The sequence below is a fragment of the Echeneis naucrates genome, chromosome 21 (assembly GCF_900963305.1).
Source record: "Echeneis naucrates chromosome 21, fEcheNa1.1, whole genome shotgun sequence".
In the NCBI taxonomy this organism is placed as follows: Eukaryota; Metazoa; Chordata; class Actinopteri; order Carangiformes; family Echeneidae; genus Echeneis; species Echeneis naucrates.
In genome coordinates, this window is record NC_042531.1 from 3,614,825 (window position 1) to 3,635,526 (window position 20,702).

Below are 20,702 nucleotides of genomic sequence, written 5' to 3' on the forward strand. Positions count from 1 at the left end.
TTGACTAAAAATGAACTCATGACTCATGGATTTCATGGTACACATGTTGTGTCTTCATCTCGACGTTGAAAACCAACATTCTGATGATCTTAAAGGCAGCATGGCCGGAAAGATAACTGCTGAATTTCACGTCGAAAAAAAAATTTGGGAGCGATGGAAAGATGCTGGACTGTCCAGAGCCACCCATCAGAGCAAAGGGATCCAATGCAAAGCACTTTTACACATTTAAAGAGCTCAAGAGTATAATGCATGCCATTTTCCTGCAAACTGTTGCAACCACAAAACTTACTCAGGTGTCTAAATTTTAAAAGAACAAAGTGAACATCTTTTAGGGCAGCTGAGGCTTGTTTAATCCTTAAATCCAAACAAGCCTCAGCAAAGGTGCACAGCAGGCTGTTCCATTAACTTCCATGACAAGTTTATTTAAGCAGCATAATACACAGATATCAATATACAATACTTATATTAATAAAAAAAACATTTGAAATTACCTCCATTAGGTTGCACAAACAAAAGCAAATATTTTGTCAATGTGTAAATATGTGTCAAATAATAATAATAATAATAATAATAATAATAATAACAATAATAATATATATGCTAATACAAAATAATTTGAAATTGTATATATTAAGATGTTCAGGCACCTTAAAAGTTAGAACCCTAATCTGGACCATACAACAAAAGAAAATCCTTTATTGCATTACATGCTTGAAAATAAACTTGCCGGTATCTTAGGTTTGGGTAAAAAGTTAAAGTGACTGTATGACTGTGTAGTGCTGAGGTTGCAGGTTGGACAGTGTGGCACTGCTCCCTCAGTTCTCTCCCGTCTCAGACACCAAAAATTATTCTGAGATCAGCCAAGGAGAGCTTAGTGAAGGTGCTTCCTGTTCCTGACAGCACGTTCTGGGCCAGTTCCTTCTTCTTTCCCTGCAGTGCTGAAATTTTCTCCTCTACTGTTTCTTCACACACAAATCTACAAACCAAAACAAACCAAAACAAACAAAAAAAAAAAAAAAAAAACTTGAGCAAAATGAAGTTACAGTGAAAAATCCAGAGGAAAAAAACTATCCCATGAACAAGTGGATTTGTTGTTCCACTATTACCTACAACATCTGTTTTAGGCAACTTCCTCTGCATCTATACACACTTTGAATGTGCCGCTGATTTGTTACCTGTGGATGGTGACATCTTTCTTTTGTCCAACTCTGTAGATTCGGTCACAGGCCTGATCTTCCAATGCTGGATTCCTGTCGGCGGATTCATGGATCAGAGATTAAAAACTGTACCGTTGTTGTGATCACACAAAGGATCTTCTGACCTCATCAGTAGAATTACACTTTCTATATCAAGGTGTATTATATTTTTCACTACCTCTATGTACAGTACTACGATTGCAGAATATTGCTTTGCGATTGTTCTATTTTTATTAAATTATTCACACCTATATTTATTCTGTTTTTAATGCCTCTTACATTGTGCTTTTTGTGTTTATATTTACTTACTATTTATAACCAATGGGGTGGTAAATGGGTTCTAATAATATTTATATAACATTCAAGTGAAACTTAGGTGAAGGTCAAACAGCAATAACAAGAGAAATGCAACTTTAAAGAAACAGTAATTCAGACAAGACATGTATATAGAGGTGGTTACATCAGACCAGTTTTTGTGTGTGTGTGTGTGTGTGTGTGTGTGTGTGTGTGTGTGTGTGTGTGTGTGTGTGTGTGTGTGTCTATATCTCACCAGTGCATGTCAATGAGGAATAGGTGATTCCCACCAGTGAGGTTGAGGCCAACCCCTCCAGCACAAAGTGAAACCAGCATCACCTTTGGAGAAGAGACAGAAAAAAAAAAACCAAAAAAAAAAAACAACAAATAAATAAAAAATATAATAATAATAATAATAATAACATATATATATATATATATATATATATATATATATATATATATATATATATATATATATATATATATATATATATCAGTTTGGAGGAGTTTTTACCTCCTAGGAAACAAATTTTTCCACTTTGTGGAAAATGTTTTCTGCCCAGGCAATTTGCTTTAAGAGCATTTTCTTTTTAACAACTTCACACAGTTTCTACTTTAACAGTTTGATTAAAATCAGTTTGGATTATTTTTCCGCAGGTTCATTATTGTTTATGAACAAAAAATAAACGTTAACATCACAAAAAAAAAAAAAAAAAAAAAATCAAATTTAATTGTCATCTAGTGTTTATATCTGTATTAAAACACTTTTGTGTTTGGTAAATTATAATCAAGTCTTAATCTAATCATTTTGGGGGAAAATTCACCTGTGGTCCTTTGGGATCCCTGTTGAATTCTTCCACCAGATCCATGCGACGTTTGGGGTTGACTGTCCCGTCGATGACTCCGTATCTCAAGCCCATCTTCCGCAGATGAACTGCTATGATGTGCAGCATACTAGTCCACTGGGACACGATCACACTTCACATCAGCAGAGAAGAGACCAACTTCATTACAGATACAGGCTGGATTGAAGGATTCAGCCACTTGGAATTTACAGGTAAACAGATGTTACAGCCAGATTCAGGAAATGATTGGATAAACATGAATGAGACTTGTTTCACCTCTTCTGATCGGCACCCTTCTCTCTGATTGCCTTTAGCTCAGAGACAATAGCAGCAATCTGGAAGATTGAGGTTGAATTGATTAGTTCATTTGTTTTCAGATTTAAGTTAAGGACAACAGCTGGCGGGCAAAACAGCAAATAAAATCATAGAGCGTGTTTAAATAAGCTCTGCAAAGTGTTCTTTGCTATTTGTAATAAGCAGAGGAGCCAGTATGAGCTTTGCTGCATTTTCATAGATTTGTCTCTGAGCTATTTATTGTTTTCAGGAGGTTATGTCATGTTTGAGCAGGTTTATCAAATAGGGAAAGTGGAAAGAGACATGACAGGACAGAGGGAGTGAGCATGCCATTTTTCCTACATTACAACTCTCCCCATCTATTGCTTTATCACATACCTGATGTTTACTGGAGACTGTTATCAGGTTGTTTTTAACCTGATAACAATGATATTTATCAATACTGACATTCCTCTTCCTAGACAAGGAAGTTGTTTGTTTGCTCTTGGTTGGCTCTAATAAACAAACAACATATTCTGAACAGGGAGGACTGATCTTATCAGAGCCTCCAGGACAGATCGCAGTCATGATATTGAACAGTAGCCCACCTTTGTGCTCTCACTGGTTTCCTCAAACAGCTGTGAGGGGAAGCGGTTGCCATTCAGGGCCACAGTGTCTTTAGGGTCCGGGCCCGATGGCGAAGGACTAGATGAGAGAGACAGAGCGTTGAGCTGCTCCTCCAGAGACAAGACGATCCCATCAGCCTGCAGCTCCGATGAGTCCAGAGTCTGAGTAGAGAGGGAAAGAAAATATGTTGGTCTTTGCCTGTTGTCCTTTTGATTAAAGGCAAACCTGACAGAGCAACAGTGTGTGCGTGTGTGTGACTATGTGCCTTTTTAAGGAGGGACAGGTGACAGCAGCACTGTCTGAGCCGCAGCAACAGGGACAGGATGTGGACAGTGCTAGATGTCTGCTGGGGACTCGGCACAGCAGAGTCAGACCGAGATATATTGAACTCCTGGGCCACTGGAGAGGAAAGACAAGTACATAGTTTCAATAGACATCTATTGAGACTTGATTCACCTTTAATCTTAATTAATCCCTTTACTAGGGTTAATATTGATATAATTTTACATAGAAATTTATTTAGAACATTTTCATCACAATTTTGATGATTTTCATGTGATTATTTCTCAACAAAATGCAATTCATGACTGAATGAACATGAATTATTCAAAACTGTTACTTTCTGTGAGGAAATTTCAAAAAGGTAGAATTCAAACTTCGGTAAATCCATATAACAACAGTATAAAAAGAAGCAGCTGGCATCTCACCTTTGCTGAAGGGGTTTGGACTAGACGTGTTTGTGTTGTTCATGTCTTTTCCTTCACGTTTCTTCAGGTAGTTCTGTAGAGTAGATCTAGAAGAAAAAAAGGGGGGGGGGGGGATCCCCATTTTGTTTCACTTGGTTTATTTATTCATGCAACTAAAGGAAACTCTGTAAAAAAAAAAATGTTATGCATTTCCACACATTTATACATTGGATAGGTGCATTAGCCTCTTGAGCCTCGTTATTCAGAGAGTAGCTGAAAGCATTAATTATTTTCCTGTCCAGATTTACACAGCTGGCCAAGAGAAGCCAAGGTCATCCCTCCAACAGAGAAAGGGATTAAAAAAAAAATAAGAAGAAAATATATGAGAAGTGGTTGTGTTACCTGGATTGGGCAAAGACCACATCATACACAGCCTTCTCATCCGCAGACAGTTTGAGTTGATGCACCGTGCAGGACCGATCGGGGAGAGACACCTGAAACATTTAAAACGTCACTTCAGCCGGGATCAGAAACGAGCAGATTTATCAGCAGTACATAAAGACAAAAGATGAATTTGTGGGTGTCACAATGAGCAGACTCTATGAAAAGTGTGTGTCTACCAGTGGTTTTCCTGTGGAGTCCTTCTGGTCTTTGGTCCGTCTGAGCAGCAGGCTTCTCGTCAGGATGTTCAGCCTCTCTCTCCCTCTATTGGAGCCATTGTCGACCTGAGCTTTCCAAAGCTTGTACTCATCAAACGGAGAACAACGCAGGAACCTGAGGAACATCTTTATTAATGCACCATCTCCACTGCAACATCATCCCCATTATGTTTATCAGTTTCCATAACCATCTCAGTGCATTATCAGGGGACAACCTTAAAAACACACAGTTTCTTTGTGCAATGGGAGAAAATATGAAAACAGCCAACAAACATTGATATTTCTAAATCTGTTTGTTTATCTGACCTTTCAGAGAAGCTCAAAAAAAAAAAAAAAAATGTATTGAACAAATTTCAAAGGAATTTTAAGAGTAGTGTAAACTCCTGGCCTTATTTTCTAAAAGCACTTTTCATCAAGAACTCTTGAATTGCGAGTAAAACGTCAAATCTTTTCCAGATAAACATGAGTTTATTATTTTGTATCTTTTATCTATATCTAATTCCACCTCAACAGAATATTAACAAACATTTTATTATTCGCTTAATCTTGTTTAGTTACGTCGTCTTCATAAAAAAAATTATCTTTCAACATACCTTAAAGAAAATTAAATGTTTTTTGAAAGAAAAACCATGGACACTGGAAAATTTAAAACCCTTGTGTTAACTGTGTTTTTGTCTTACTTGAGCAGGGAGTACATGTCCAGCAGGTTGTTCTGGATGGGCGTACCCGTGACTGCCCAGCGAGCACGAGCCCTCAGCTGGCAGACAGCTATGGAGGTCTGCACTTTTGGGTTTTTGATGTTATGGGCTTCATCAAGAACCACACGGGCCCAGGCAACTTGTAACAGAGGAGCTGAGCGCAGTGGCTGAGGGGGGAAAAAAGACAAAAGGGTGAGGAGAGCACATTTTTTGTTTTATTTAATATCTGTACCAGAGTGGAAGAAAAGAAAACAAGTATCAGCTTCAGTTCTGCTCTGGTTGTATTCACGCTTTCCAGGCTGAATCTTAAGTTCCAACATTGAAGCAGACAGACTGCTACTCACCACATTGTCAGAATCCTTGGTGGGTTTGAAGGCTTCCTCCTTCTCGACGGGAATCTCCTTGGAAACCAGACTGTATGTGGTCACCACCACATCATAATCTGCCAGCCTGAAGGAAGTGACAGAGAACATTTAAAACGGTTCCTCTCAGTGTACGAAAGGCCAAAAAATCTGGGCTGCCTTCACTACAGTTCGAGCTGGGAAACAATTTCTTATCAATGTTTGACTTTCAGTGGAACAGTAGCATGAACCCATGAAAATACTGTATCCAGGATGACTGTTCCCTTTGTGTGGTTGGCTGTGTAGCTATGTTTTATTTCAGTACAAAATCTTCAATAACAGACAAAACAGTCCTCTGTGTGTGTGTGTGTGTGTGTGTGTGTGTGTGTGTGTGTGTGTGTGTGTGTGCGTGCGTGCGTGCGCAGTCCCCTCACAATTCGGCGCTTTTCTCTCGGTTAGGGCCGTGGTACAGGTACACTGATAGCTTGCCTGTCTTCACATGTTTCTCAATCTCCATCTTCCAGTGGTGAATCAGGGAGGCGGGACAGATGATCAGAGTGCCTTTAGAAACCACGACGCTGGAGTCTGGAACAAAAAGAGGTGCCTTTTAATATAAATAACAACTGCTTCAAGAGCCCTGTGGTCCAAGCCAACTGAAAACACGATCTGTTTACCGGTTTTGGAGAGCCATTTCTCCACTTTCTTCTGCTCCTTCTTTTCATCTCCCTCCTTTGCCTTAATCTTCTTGGTCAGAATAAGAGCAATCATGGTGAGGGTTTTCCCCAAACCCATATCATCCGCTAATTCCAAGAAGAGTGACAGTGAGGAGGGGAAGAAACAAACAGAAAACAATCACATGAAGCTCATTTGACAACCTGGAAATAAGGCTTCTGTTAGAGAGGTCACTCAGATCCCAATGAACCTAACTGATTTCTCATTTCACCACCATCACCTCTGGTCAGTCTTCACCATAACCTCTTTGATAAAAATGATATTGAATGACGTACAACATCATACATACCCAGAATTCCTCCACAGGGATTCTGGGCTTCTCTCCAGAGCAGCCAGGCCAAAGCTCTCTTCTGATGGGCCAGGAGCGGCACCTGACCAGCCAATCACAAGAGGACAGTGTCAAAGGAGGAAATAGATGCTCCATTAGCATAGCTACTTCTATAATAGCGAAAAGGCTGTGGTATGTGGACACTCAAAGATTATAACCAAGGTTTGTTGAAATTTTTATTAAAAATAATTATAGCTGAATTAAGGTGATGCTTGGAGATCTGGTCCCATCTTGCTCTGAGCTGTACAGCCAGAAGGTAAAAGTGTGGACTGACATGATGCATCATAAACCCAAGTTTCTTCAAAATCAAATTACTGGTCCTCAACATCCTACACGATGCTTTGATGGAGATCCAGAGTGAGTGAGGGAAAGTGATACCTTGATGTATTTGGGCTCTGGGGCTTCAATCTCTCCGTCAGGACATGACTCCAGGGATTTGTGGAGATGATCAATGGCCTCGCAGGTGGCATTTCTTACAGCCAGCAGACGATCGTCGGTCATCCTGCCACCATAAAAAGCCTGACCCTCTTGGTTTACTGGAAACATAAGCGAGTGAGGATTAGGATCTTTGTACAAATAAACAAAAGTAGAAAAAGAGAAAAATCTTGTAGACAAAAGAAGCTTTTTAAATCTGTATCTGTGATTTAAAAAAAAAAAAAAAAAAAGATGTCAGTGGTGTTTGGCCTACCTCCAAACATCTGGCTATAACTTTGGCTCAGCTGGAGCCCTAAGGAGCTGCCAGAGGCCTGATAAGGGCCCGGGGCCGGAGGGGCAGGGAGCAAGATTGTGCCACCATGTCGGCTGAATGGGTTGACCTGACTGCTGCCTGGAGCAGGTTTAGTATCCCTGCTGTCATCTTCACTCTGAGGGTCTGGAAAAGGAATTTCTATATTACAATTTAAGACACACACTTAAGTGTTTAACTTCTGCTGCATATTTAAGGTGTTACAGAACATTTCTTGTCATTTTTAAATGAGATTCTTTTACCTTCTATGGATTTTTAACTCTGAGAACAGATTTAATCAGAGTTTTGAAATTGAATTTTAACATGTTTTGAGCAGGAAGCAACATAAATGATTTTGTATTGACTGGTTCTGATGCCTGCTAAACTCCTGATGAAGGACTTCTTCTATGACACAGTTACTTGGGTGCTGCAATATGTGGTGGCTGTGTGGAAGAATTACTCATTCAAACGCGCTTTAACATGAGTGGAGGATATTATTGCTGCTGTAAAGTAGGTGAGATACCTGGCTCAGCAGCAGCACTGAGACTCAGAGACTCCAGTGCATCCTCCAGCTCTTTGACCTGAGTCTTCAGCCGCTCTCCTTTATCTGGCAGCGCCGCCACATTCACCACAGAGAGAGTCGCCTTGAGAGGAAAAACAGACTGGGTGTTTCAATGTGCTGCAACGCAGAGCCAGAGATGGTGACGATCTAAAGCAGCAATATATCATGAAGTGCAATATGATGACATGCCAGCAACGATGACATAAAGAAAAAACTCCATAGCTTTTAATTTACAGCAAAATTAAGTGACAAAATGACTAATGAAAGGAAAACTGCACGAAGGAAATGCTGAAGATGGATGTGAAGTGCAGAGGGAATCCAAATCCTTTGTACTAATAATGATCTGGACCTCTGAGCCCTCACAATCTGGCCAAACAGCCATCAGCCCTTCACTCACCTTTTTCTGGCTAAGCTGAGCGCTGAGCAGACTGTGCAGTTGTTTGGGATCCTGCTGTTGACTGTTGATGTTAGAGACCGGCTGGAATCCAGGGAACATGGTCAGGGTTTTTTGTACAGCAGAAGCAGGAGTTTTCTGAGAACCAGGTTTCACAGACACCAGCACGACATCATCATCATCGCCGACGGTGACTTGCTGGTTTTTGGTCTGACTGGACTGTGAGTGAGCTGGTTGGTCACATGCTAGTGGTCCTTTGTTAAGGGAGTCTCGGGGGGAGCTGCTGCTGGGTGGAGATTTAGAGGTGCTTTCTTTTACAATAGTGTCAGCTTGTTTCATCAGAGAGGCTTCAACAGTACTTGATTGTCGAGGTGAGACCTTGTGAGGATCATTCAAGGTTTGATTTCTTGTCTCAGAAGGAAGAGCACTGACATTGGAGGTAGAAATAGCTTTGTCCCCTTTCTTGCCCTTTTTTTCTTGATCGGTGCGGTTCTCCTCAAACTTGTCCTGCATCTTACCAGCTATTTTGTCCACACCGTTTGCTTTGGGGCTGCTTTTCTCTTCAGCTGAAACTCTTTTCTTGATCTTCATCCCTGGTGGAAGCTGTTTATCCCTATAAGTATCCTGCGTATTCTTCTCTCTCTCTTCCTTGTCTACTCCAACCCTTAAGCTTTCCCCATTTTTTTCCTGATGGTTTTCTCTTTCTTTAGCTTTCTGACTTGCCTTACTGTCTTTCTCCTCACTTTCCTTCTCTTTCACTGTACCACTCTGCAAATTTCTCCACTCAGATTCCTTGTCTGTCTTGTCAGGGGCCTTAAAGGGGTTGCGAACAGGTGGCAAACAGGAGGGTTGTTGCTGTGCAGGGTTTCTCTTTTCTTTGGCTGGCTGCAATAACAGACGACAGTCAGTTTCATCAGTCAATGATGGAGAATTTATCGAAATATTTTTACAATTTTTATTTAGTAAAGAAACACTTTAACACAGCTTCAGTATTAGGTAATTTTCAAATACATGAAGCAGAGAACAGGCAGCCCCAAAAGGGGAAGGCACTTTGAAAAAATGTATCCTCTTATCAGCAAGTGTGATCTCTTTGGAAACCTTCAGATATTTAAGTGTTTAACAAAACGATATACAAGCAAGTGTGTGTATGGTAATGTGTGACAGCAGTCGTCTTACTCTAGTCCAAGGCACATTTCCACACCACTTCTGGCCTTCATTTTTACCCACAACACACCGATAGAATATCCTGAAATAAACAATGAATTTAGAGTGAACGGTTCAATACAGAGGCCAATGAGTTGTCACCGACAGAACTGACATCATCATGCTCATCCACCTTCAAGTGGATGCTAGTGTATGCTTGTAAAATAAATAAATAAAAACACTGTTGGAAGGACATCAATGTAAATGCTCACATTAGAGTTAGAATTATGTTTTCTTTTAGTGTATTGAGTTCTGACTTGGTATGGACAGTATAACTCACCTGTAGCTCTGATGTTTTGAAATGTAGGTGAGAGCTTGGAGCTCCACCATTGAATCTTCATGAATGAGGCAGTGGGATGGTGGGACGCTGGGAAGAGACAATTATGATCTAAATTAAAACATCAAATCAGAAAACTGGAAGATGAGGGAGGGAAGCTGCTATTTTTTTTTTTTTTACATAACCGTCCAAGTAGGTAATTAGCTCACAGTGTGGTGAGACTGGATGCAGTGAGAATAGTGCCTGTCTGAGATAACAACGACTTATACTTTAAGGGAAAGACTCTGAAACCAGACTAAACTATCAGTCCCAGAAATGAGGACTTTAAATCTCTGTCACTGCCGTGCTGAGTGCCCGGAGGCCTGATGTTGGCCCCAGGGGGGGGATCAGTGTTCATGTCTGCCCTCAGTCATGGAAATACCTGGCAGCTTCACTGAAATCACAGCCTTCCCTGTCGGTGCAGACGTAGAAGCTCTTGCCTTTGTTTGGTCCATCTCTCACACCGGTTTTTAACATACACACGGTGCCTGTGTGGAGATAAACACGTCGGATTTCAGGCAAACAGAAGAGATTTTCCGCTGCCGGTGAGCAATGGAGCTGGAAACTGCACTGTCACGAAGACTACAGACTGTGTTTTAGAGAAATGAAAAATAACCGGGACTTCCGTAAACTCACCTCATGGTTCATAATAATCTCGAAAGCATTCAGACTTACCGTGAACTTCACATAAAGTCTTTTCCATCGTGTCGTCTCTTCTAGCTCACGTCCTATTCCTCAAAAATCAACCTGAAGTTATTTGTATCAGCCAATCACAACTGTCAGAAAGCACATCCGGTCTGGGAATGTCAGTATTAAAGTTATCGTCCAAATAAATTAGCTAAAACTTCGGTAAGATTATACATTTTATGACAAATACGGGAATTTTTTAAAAATAGGTAAATACGTTGAATTAAACATACAAATTCAACGGTAGGTCAGATTTTATTCACATTGTGTGTCTTATTCTGAAATATTTTACAGGCGCGTCGTTAACCGGATACGATTTAAAGCTGTTTTCTTCCCGAAAATCTTGTTTGATTTAAGTGTTAATTTTATTTATATAAAATATATAAATAATATATAGTTGGGTGTTGTGTATGCGACACAAATATATGGATTATTAATTATTAAATTAATGAAACATTTTCCTTTTTTACTACATTACCCATAATGCCATGAGCCCTGTTGTCGTTCATTTACTCTCGCGGGCTTTGTTTTGATATGGCGGTAGGCTTCGAAACTTTTGTCTGTAATGTTTCTTCAACGGAGACTTTTACCTCATTAAAACCGCCTTTCTTCTTCACTGCAGGTAAGAAAAGAAAAACATTCTCATACTTTAGTGAATGCCGTAGAGTTTTTTTTGTGTTGTCATGACGGCGTTGACACTCTTAAAGTTTGTGTCTCAGCCTGCGAACGTTATTTTAGCGTCACCAAGAAAGTCGAGCTTTTTAAATCCATCCAAACTAAACTAAACTAAAACTGAGCAAGAGCGACATGAAACCATTAAATCAACCAGACAATATAAATCACTGAATGTTCAAGTCAAGTCCACAATTCAGCGGTTGTGTTTTAGTTTGTTGTTACCAGCCGACCAAACACTAAAAACCCGATGTGGTGTTGAACGTTAATCGGCCATGTTTGTTTGTTTATTAAAATAGCTCATGTTATTTCACCCTAAATCTGTTACCATATATAGTTTTCTCGGACCTGGGCATCATCTGGAGAGTGTTTATTCGCGGTGTGTTTAACCTCCTAACCTGTCACCATAATCTGTCGTTCAAATCCCGGATTAGAGAGTCCTGCCGGAGACAGCGCGGTCCGTCATGTCATCTCCAGCCGGGCTTCAGTCCTGCTCCTCGGCACACTTCTTAGCGAGGTGGATGCCAAGTAGCAGCAGAGCTGGGGTGATCCTCAACCCCACCCCGGACCTGGCCGGTTCCCTGCGCCACATTTCTGCAGTCGGATCCCCGCCCCCGGAGCCCGACGGCTCTTTCGCCTCCGACTTCGCCCCGCTGCCGGCCTCCGTGGACAGCAGCTGCGTCGGCGGGTTTGCGCGGCCGGCTGGAGGAGAAAGGTCTGGGACTGACAGGCCACTGTACGGCCCTCACAGAGATTCAGATGGACAGCTGGACAGTCTGGATGAGATGGAGAGCAAATCGCAGGATCTGCCCCTGATGGTGAAGCTGGAGGAGGTAAGAACATCTTTGTCCTGAGGATCATGTGTGTCTACACTGGGGTGATAATCAACTGTAACAGTGTTTTGGGTTAGTGTATGATATTCTGAATGTACAGGCTGGTCAAAATGAACAGAGAAAATATTCTGAGTCAGATTTCTTTAATCCGTGGCGGCTGAAATATGCATCTGTTTACCAAGTTAACAGATGAGATACAGTCTGCTATGACCAACAGACTATCTCTCAGGATCCACAGTTAGCTCATTTTCCAAATTAAACCAGATGAATATAGAAGATGCAGTTCAGTCATTACTAATGTGAGAATGTCAGAGTTGATTATATCACTGCTGCCTGTTTTCTTGATACCCCCTCCTTTAGCAGACACACTCCCACACACACTTTACCTCTCCTTGCTATAATTAGTATTTTTTCCTCTTAGACTATTTATGTAGCAGCAAGGGCTCAAATAGTGATGAGCGCGTCTGCATACAAGTCACTTAGCAGTTTTGAGATGGTGATTTATCAGCATGTGCAGACTGTGGAGGGCAGTCCAAATAGATGTAGAAAAAGAAACGATTAAGATTTTTTTGTGCTGTGTTCGTGCAGCTGAGGAAATGGCAGCAACACATGCAGGAGCAGCTAAAGGCACATCAGTTGGAGGAGCTGCTCCAACTCCAGGAAGAGCAGCAGAGGCTGCTGGGAATGATGAATGAGTCCCAGCACAACACAGGAGGTAAGAAAGACTGATTACAAGAATGACTGAAAGGTTGTCATTTTTTCACCTTATACATAAAGTATGTCGGCTGAAGCATGATGTGTGTGTGTGTGTGTTTTCCTTTTTAGTTGTAGCTTTGTAATATGTCTACCTCCACGCATTGTTTGAACTAAATGCATTGGACATTTCAGATCATTCTGAGAGATCAGAGCTGTCAGGAGCAGAATGGGAGGAGAGCTTGCTGCAGGAAACCTCTCATTACAGAGAGAGTCCATACAGGCCGCCCATAAACTGCTTTAGGATCCCACCAAGCTCTAACTGTGGCTTTCGACAGGAACAACAGCTCTCACTAGCACAGAGACGGGATCTGCTATCAAAGGGTCAACAACACAAGGGGCCGGATGACAATGAAGATGGTAAGATATGTTTTTCAAAATTCATGTAATATGACCAGAAAAGTTCCACACTTTTCTGTACTTTCATTAGGAGTGCAATCAGTAAAACTCTTCCCATTAATTTTTACCATATTTGTTTCCGCAGGCACCTGGACCTCCAGAGACAATGATGATATGAATCAGAGCGATGCCACAAGCAGTTTTCAGGAGCATGATGACACATTAAAACAAATTCATAGCCTGGCTTTGTCTGAAGACCGTGGTAGAAAAGAAGATACGCCTTCTGATGACAGGTAAAAACAATATTCTATTATAAAGCCATATTGAGTTTAAACGGAGGCACAAAGGTGAAAATTTTCAATGTTTATGTTCATAGTTTTTTTGTTATTTGTTTGTTTTGGTTTTATTACAAACTTGTTTGCCCTTTTTGTGTCAGACCTATTAAACCAGGCATTGGCGGTCACAAACAGACATTTGAAGAGTTGTTAGAGGAGCAACTGAAGCTGGAGGAACAGAGGCAGAAATCTGCTCAGCAACAGCAGGTGAAATAATGTAGCTGGGAACAGAAGTTAATGTTTACACCCAAGCCTTTGGGGTTTCCTCTCAGAAACAAGTCTTAGAAACAACCAAATTCACATTGCATTAATATTTTGTCTGCTCACCTAAACAGAGTCAAGATGGACCTGAAGCTGTACAACCTCCTCCCAAAAGAGCCTTTCTGAAGCGCGGTGAGGGGCTTTCTAGATTTACCAACAATGGCAAAATCTCTTTACCAAAGAAAGAGATGAAGAAGGACTCCAAACCGGCACCCCAAGCCAAAGTAGTCACCCGCAGCAACTCAGAGCCTGCAGCAGTTCCAAAAGGTGGCACAAATGGCCTCCAGCGTAAAACTGCCATATTAAACAAGGAGAACAAACTAAGGAATCTTAATTCTCCACCTCAGGACATCAGAGCAGAAAGTAAGACAGCTCGGATGAAGGTTTTGGGTAGTCATCAGAAGCAGAATACAGAAGGATCAGAGTCTGCTCCAACTGACCCAGAGGGCCGACAAACCAAACAGGGTCAACTGAGGCAAGTAAAGGAACAGAATAACAGGACAGTTTCTGGGCAGACTCTGAGAAAACCCGATCCTCACCGCCTGCAGCCAAACCCTGTAACCAAACAGGTTGGCCTTTTGGAATCCTGTGCAGCTAAAGACAAAAGTAGCGGTTCAAAAGTGGAATCGGCAGAACGAAGAGCGGGATCAGAAGCAGCAGCAGGAGGACATGGACTTCCACTGGACTCGTTTGAGTTGTCTTTCCAGGAGAAGCTCCAGCGCTGGGAGTGTGACCGGCAGCTGGAGAGCATGGAGCTGGGAGAGTTTGAGCTCCTGGAGCAGGCAGCTGAAGAACTGTCCTTCTCATCCAACTCTTCTTTTGTCATGAAGGTGCTGTATTCAACTACACTTTCATTCAAAGATATTTGCTGCATGTCCTCCTTCCTCGGCCTTCTCTTTCAAATAATGTCACGGTACAGCCTGTTGTAGTTTGATTAGGAGGTTTGCAGAAAAACAGGCTAGTGTTGAGAAAGCTGGATAATTAATGCAGGCAGGAGTTCATCATAGGTTTTGATTAATTTAATTAGATTTTTGAAGACATATGAATACAAAGACTCTGTTCTGTATTTCCAGCTTCTTCAGATGGATCAGCACCACCAGCAGCTGCAGTCTGCTCAGGGCCTCCACCAGCGACGGCTCTCCTCCACCCCTATCAAGTCGCCCCCCAGAGGTGTGCTTCAGAGATGCCATAGTCTTGGCAGTGGTGGTGGTCTGGCATCTAAAAGCATGTCTGTGAACTCAGAAGGTTTTGGGGTGAAGATGAGAGATGATGCAGTCAAGAGCAAAGTGAACAGTAAGGAGAGACAGGACATGCCGGAGAGTGGAAGAGGAAACAAGGACAAGAAGTCTGATGTTTCATCATGTGGTGGCTCTGAATGTGAAGACCAGGAGATGTCGGTGAAACCACCTTTGTTTCCCAGTACCTTTACCTTTCCTGCACAGTTTAACCCCCCATATGATAAGCGGTCGTATCAGGATGAGGACAGTTGTAGAGATTCAGATGTGACACAAGATGGCGACGGAGAGAGCGGCACTGTTCTCAGTAATGACGAGTCCACCTTGACAGATGACAAACATGAGCAGGAGGGGAAAGTTGTGTTTGATGACGATGACACGTGGAATGACTTGGAAGAAACTGCAGTCGACCCACACCATGACACCAGCGGAGTCGGTCCAGTTTCTGATGCAACAGCCAACCCCGTCTCCGCACCAGAGCGGACTTTGTTGAGGAAGGTGGCAGTGAGCAAAGCTGTGGAGCCGGATAAAGGCACAGTCGTTGGTTCAGCCAATCTGGACCTGGATCCGCCTCCTCCTGTGTCCCAGCTCATGACCAGGTTGTTTCCCTCACTGAAGCCAAAGACCCAGAATGCATCTCTCCCGCCTCCTGCTGTTTCTTTTGCACCTGAATCCAAAAAACCAGCAGAGGAGGCAGGTCAGTCAGTATTTTTACTCTCACTCTGCATTCAGACTATCTTTGTTCAGATGACTCATAGTGGCATTGATATATTATGACAGTCACACAGGCAGTATACTTTATTATTTTTAGGTGAATTGTTAATGGATTTATTTTTAAGTCAATGTAATTTCAGAACTGAAATGATTAACTCAGTAATCATGTATTTTAATTTGAGTCTACATCTGTAAAGCCTGAAAAGATGACTTGCTCATAAAATCAAAACAAGAGGTTTTCTTCTGACGCCTGAAGTAGGATTTCAGTCGGTATTAATTTCAGTCTTGTGTGTGTGTGTGTTCTTATCTCCAGGCCAGCAGGTCCAATCTCTACAGCTGAGGGAGAGACTGGTGCAGCTGGAGATTGAGATTGAGAGATTTAAACAGGAGAATGCCGTCCTCACCAAACTCAGACAGGAGAATGAGAAAAAGCAGGAAACCCTCAGGTGATTTAATCTGTCTGGAGGGTTAGAAACAGAAATGCTGACTCAGTTAAAGTTGATTTAAGTTGTGACTCCATGAAGGTTTTTCTTTTATATGAGGTGATTCACTGCAGATGATGAGCATCTCAGTGACTTTAGAAGTGATTTCTTCAAACGGATGGTCTGCTCCATATTTTCTTTTACTGTGTCAGGCTGGGTTTGTTTCTCCTTACAACTGTGATGGAATTCTCCTTTTCTGTCATTTGTGTAGGAAAGAGCGTTTGGAGTTTGAGCAAACGAAAGCGGACGAGCTGGCCAAGTTCGAGGAGTACAAGAGAGAGGAAACCAAGAAGCTGCAGAAGGAGCGCAAACTGTTTGAGAAACATGCGGCAGCTGCCCGAGCCATCCCTGACAAGAAGGAGCGAGAGGAAATCCAGGTGACCCACAGAGAACAGTTTATGGTCCCAGGATGGTCTACAGCTTGTATATTATACTCAACAACGAGTCATGCATTTTATCACGTGTGGGCTCTTAAAATTAGATGGAACTTCCCTTTAATGCAGGGCTGGGAATTTTTTTTTTTTTTTTTTCCCATGGGGCCACATGAGAACCAGAAAATACTACGGAGGGCCGGACCAAAAGGCTGAACTAAATCCTACATAATATTAATTGTATTTCTTTATTTTAAAAAAATTGCATTTTTTTGATATGTTGGTAAGAGTATATGTTATGACCAAAAAAACCCAAAAGGTTTTCTTTGGAAAAAGTGACATTTACTCAATAAAATTTCCCAAAACAATGGTTAACAAAATGTGAACATTTGTACCTTTTTGTGATTCATTTTACTAGTGATCATTTTCCGCCACATTCACCCCAAAATGCATTTTGAGTTTCATATATTGCTGGAAGTGGAGACCAGAATGCTGACTCAAATTGTAATCCTTAAACACGGCAATCTGACGTAAATAAAAACACAACTTCAAAATAAAAGCTATGCACATTCAGTCCATGCATGAGGAAAAATAAGAAAATATGTTTATTTTGTAATTTCCTATTAACCTTACGCGGGCCGGCCAGACTCAGCCAAAGGGCGGTGAAATGCTCAGGTGTATTTAATGTGTCTCCATCTTCTCCATCAGGCGCTGAAGCAGCAGCTGAGCTCCCTGCAGGAGGAGCTGAGGAGGAAGGAGAGCCGCTGGAGCTCCACTCACAGCCGACTGCGGCAACAGATCAACTCCCTCAGCCAGGAGAACGGCGCTCTCCAGGACGAGGTACCTGCCTGACCTCTGACCTTTTGTTGCCGGATCTGTATCTGGAGTCAGAAGGCAATCCGATCAGCCAGAGCACATCTGGAGGTGGTCAGTCTGTCTTCTTGTAAAGAATTTAGTATCAGTAGCAACAGACACGGCGTGTTTCGTTACAGGCCAAGATCTGATCACAGGTGAGTGAGAAAAGACTTTATTATCCAGATACAGATCTGAAGGTGGCCTGAGAGAATCTCTGACCTGCAGAAGCTCTTTATCTGCCCTGAATGATGGCAGCAGTAGTTATATTTTGCTGCTGTGATTTGCTTTTAACTGCAGCCATGTCATGGCGTTTCCTCTCTTTGACTTGAAGGTCCGCATGTTGGAAAAGCTTCGGCTCAGTGCCTTGAAGAAAAGCCCCGTCAATGCACAGAAAGACAAAGAAACCAAAGATGGTTCCGGATTATTTCCAAACAATATTCCATCTGTGACCAAAGGAGTCAAATTTGCTGTGAGCGTGTTTGAACTTTTTGTTATATTGATGCAAATAGTTGAAAGCGGCATTGAACTCAACTGGTTATTTTGATTTTCAGAGTCCTCTTGACTCCAGAGGAGGAAGCAGCAGCAGCAGCAGCAGCAGCAGTCCTCCACAGAGCAGCACAGCTGCAGCCAGCCAGACGAGCTCTGGGGAGATCAACCAGCCGGCTGCAGGTACAGTCTGTTTCCACGTAAAGGAGAGATCTACACCTGACAAAAAAACAAGCCACTAAGATTTAATGCTTTCACTTTTAGAGTTTAAGATTTTCATATTTCCACTAAAAATCAGTCTCACCTTGTTTTGCTCTGTTTGACTTAAAAGCAGCTAAAAATCAGCATTTCATGTCGGATGCAGAATATTTTTTCCATGTTGTCTTTTTGTTGGTCGTCGTCATCAGTAGGGATGAAGAGCAGCCTGAGGAGACCTTCAATGCCAGCCACCACCACTTCTTCCTCCTCTGTGCCTGGCAGGAGGACGGAGGAGAGGTCAGCATCTGCCGACAAGAGCCAGGACAAACAACCACAGCAGGAAGAGTCGAACAGCAGCTCTCCGGTGAGACGCCGTTAAACCTTTAACTGACAGGGAAGGTGTCTCTGCTGCGAAGGATCCTCACTTCAGGAGCCTGTTGATACTATACGGTCAGCTCCACCCGTCCAGATAGCCTCCTTCATACGTCATTTATTCATCATTTTGTCTCTGTAGAAAAGAGATTCTCCGCCAAAAGAACCCGAGTGCAGCGAGGCCGAAGAGGCAGAACCAGCTGAGGAGATCATCACACACTCCGATGGGAAGGTGAGAGTGTGGACAGGTTATATCATCTAATCCTGGAAACCTTCACATGTGAACGCTTGAACTCACCTTAAAGCCAAATGTGTACAACAAAAACATGAATGGCGTTGAAGAGACCGATCTGGTTCTGGTTGTTGCAGGTGGAGAAGGTTCTGCGTGGAGGCGATCGCATCGTCATCTTCCCCAACGGGACGAGGAAGGAGGTGTCAGCAGACGGCCAGACCCTCAAGGTGACCTTCTTCAACGGAGACACCAAACAGGTCACGGCCGACCAGACAGTGGTGAGACGTTTGAAATGATGTATTCAGCCTCCTTTCCTCTCATCCATGAGAAACAAACGTATGAAGTCGAACGGCAAACCAACCCCGTCAATGAGATCCTGTGTTTGGATATTTGTTTGTGCTCAGATCTACTATTACTCTGAGGCCCAGACGACACACATCACCTACCCAGACGGCCTGGAGGTCCTGCACTTCCCCAACAACCAGACCGGTGAGTTTCTCTGTGAAATGTAACCCATCATATATTAATTATCTCAACGTTGGAAACTTATTTCCCTCTAAAATGGAACAAAAGCAAAAAGCAAATGGATTCTGTGCAGATAGCACACAAACTAAAGCACAGCAGAGTTCATCACACTGTACTTTTTCTTTATTACTCCAGAAAAGCTTTTTCCAGACGGCCGTAAAGAAATCACCTTCCCAGACCAGACGGTCAAGAACTTGTTTCCAGACGGCAGAGAGGAGAGCGTGTTGACGGACGGCACCGTCATACAGGTCAACCCGTAAGTACAAACGTCTCAGCTCACCTCCAGTTTTATGTGATAGGACACACAACTTTGGGTGAAATTACTAAAATTATTCAGCTGGCTGAACAGTGAATTGAAGGAAACTTTTTTGTTTTGTTTTTTTTTTAAATAAAAACTGTGCTGCTCCTCTCAGGGACGGCACCAAGGAGATCCTCTTCAACACGGGCCAGAAGGAGATCCACACGGCCGACTACAAGAGGAGGGAGTATCCCGACGGCACGGTGAAGACGGTCTACAGCGACGGGCGTCAGGAAACACGCTACCCCACCGGACGGCTCCGGATCAAAGACAAAGACGGCAACGTCGTCCTGGACCACAGGACGTAGAAACGCTGGTCTCAGCCCACATCATGAAGGAGAAACTGAAATCAGTCTGAAATTCTTCCTTTTAAAGACTGACCCTGCTGCTAAGGAAGTCAGAAGGGTTTTTAACAGCATTTTAAATATTTCAATTTAACCTAAAATCTATTTTAAGCCCCTCTTTTTTTTTTATGGCACCACACACACTCCAGTTTTTTTGCCCCCCATCACAGCTACACTTCACTACATAGCTGCAGTCTCACAAATGTCCTGCATGCTCTTATTTATTTTTAATCCTCCATGTTTACATCGTTTTTAGCTCACAGCTACTTTACAAATGTTTTAAGAGATGCATTCACATTCGTTTCACCTCAAACATCCAAGACGTTCTGTAAGCAGACTTACTGGCTCAGAGTCTGAATTTGAGTCTTTTCATTAGTCAAGTGGGAAAATGTTTTTGTCTCGATCATTTTGGGCTCATGATCAAAGTTGTTCAGCTGCGTAAAGCTGAATATTTTAATGTGGCTGTTTACATGTTTTATTGTTTTAATGTGAGTGTGTGATGTTTGTTTGCAATTATTTTAACTTGTAAAAATGTTAAATACATATTTATTTCCTTAGCTGACTACATTTTTTTTTGTAAAATAAATTTTGCCTTCTTTGTTAAATGTTGTCGCGATGTAACAAAAAGGAAACACAGCAGGAGGTCAGACACTGGAGGATTTAATCTGAAGCACCAAAGTGCCAACAGCTCACTCCAACCAACTGAAAATAAAAACCTGCTCTGCAGGAAAACTGAAACTAACGTGTGTATTTTTCTGCAACATGTAAAAACTAAAAACAGCAATAAAACCGCAAGAACTGAAGATGATCATTAACAGGAACCTCAGAT

General features: G+C 42.2%; 2 protein-coding genes across 3 annotated transcripts; one reads left to right on the forward strand and one right to left on the reverse strand.

Moving 5' to 3' along the window:
• Positions 1 to 413: 413 nt before the first annotated feature.
• Positions 414 to 10,622, reverse strand: ttf2 (transcription termination factor, RNA polymerase II). The gene is made up of 23 exons (XM_029530558.1): positions 10,557 to 10,622; positions 10,264 to 10,369; positions 9,846 to 9,932; positions 9,539 to 9,608; positions 8,366 to 9,247; positions 7,930 to 8,050; positions 7,371 to 7,553; positions 7,061 to 7,218; positions 6,644 to 6,725; positions 6,297 to 6,422; positions 6,057 to 6,207; positions 5,626 to 5,731; positions 5,264 to 5,448; positions 4,545 to 4,698; positions 4,327 to 4,418; positions 3,946 to 4,031; positions 3,504 to 3,637; positions 3,220 to 3,399; positions 2,615 to 2,673; positions 2,318 to 2,471; positions 1,747 to 1,829; positions 1,176 to 1,250; positions 414 to 976 (listed from the first exon to the last, which is right to left on the reverse strand). The coding sequence occupies exons 1-23, from the start codon at positions 10,582 to 10,584 to the stop codon at positions 832 to 834; spliced, it is 3,447 nt and encodes a 1,148-aa protein (XP_029386418.1). The 5' UTR covers positions 10,585 to 10,622; the 3' UTR covers positions 414 to 831.
• A 480-nt stretch (positions 10,623 to 11,102) lies between these two features.
• On the forward strand, positions 11,103 to 20,545 carry cpap (centrosome assembly and centriole elongation protein). Of its 2 annotated transcripts, none has more exons than XM_029530488.1 (19): positions 11,103 to 11,190; positions 11,675 to 12,073; positions 12,662 to 12,788; positions 12,962 to 13,186; positions 13,311 to 13,458; positions 13,602 to 13,707; positions 13,836 to 14,591; positions 14,835 to 15,693; positions 16,024 to 16,156; positions 16,404 to 16,569; positions 17,272 to 17,403; positions 17,750 to 17,887; positions 17,970 to 18,087; positions 18,312 to 18,466; positions 18,617 to 18,706; positions 18,844 to 18,984; positions 19,111 to 19,195; positions 19,367 to 19,487; positions 19,645 to 20,545. In XM_029530488.1, the coding sequence occupies exons 2-19, from the start codon at positions 11,705 to 11,707 to the stop codon at positions 19,835 to 19,837; spliced, it is 4,062 nt and encodes a 1,353-aa protein (XP_029386348.1). In that variant the 5' UTR covers positions 11,103 to 11,190; positions 11,675 to 11,704; the 3' UTR covers positions 19,838 to 20,545. The 2 variants fall into 2 exon arrangements, with proteins under 2 accessions (XP_029386348.1, XP_029386349.1); XM_029530489.1 differs by having other exon boundaries at positions 18,315 to 18,466.
• The last annotated feature ends 157 nt before the right edge of the window (positions 20,546 to 20,702 follow it).

Bases quoted from the DNA above. Each gene is read 5' to 3' on its own strand.
- ttf2 (XM_029530558.1), bottom strand. From the start codon at position 10,584: ATGGAAAAGACTTTATGTGAAGTTCACG. The intron at 9,248-9,538 runs GTAAGACGACTG...CTGTTATTGCAG, and splicing joins GAAATGTGCCTTGGACTAGA to CCAGCCAAAGAAAAGAGAAA. The intron at 2,674-3,219 runs GTGGGCTACTGT...TCAATCTTCCAG, and splicing joins AAACCAGTGAGAGCACAAAG to ATTGCTGCTATTGTCTCTGA.
- cpap (XM_029530488.1), top strand. From the start codon at position 11,705: ATGTCATCTCCAGCCGGGCTTCAGTCCTGCTCCTCGGCACACTTCTTA. The intron at 13,708-13,835 runs GTGAAATAATGT...TCACCTAAACAG, and splicing joins AATCTGCTCAGCAACAGCAG to AGTCAAGATGGACCTGAAGC. The intron at 15,694-16,023 runs GTCAGTCAGTAT...TCTTATCTCCAG, and splicing joins AAAACCAGCAGAGGAGGCAG to GCCAGCAGGTCCAATCTCTA.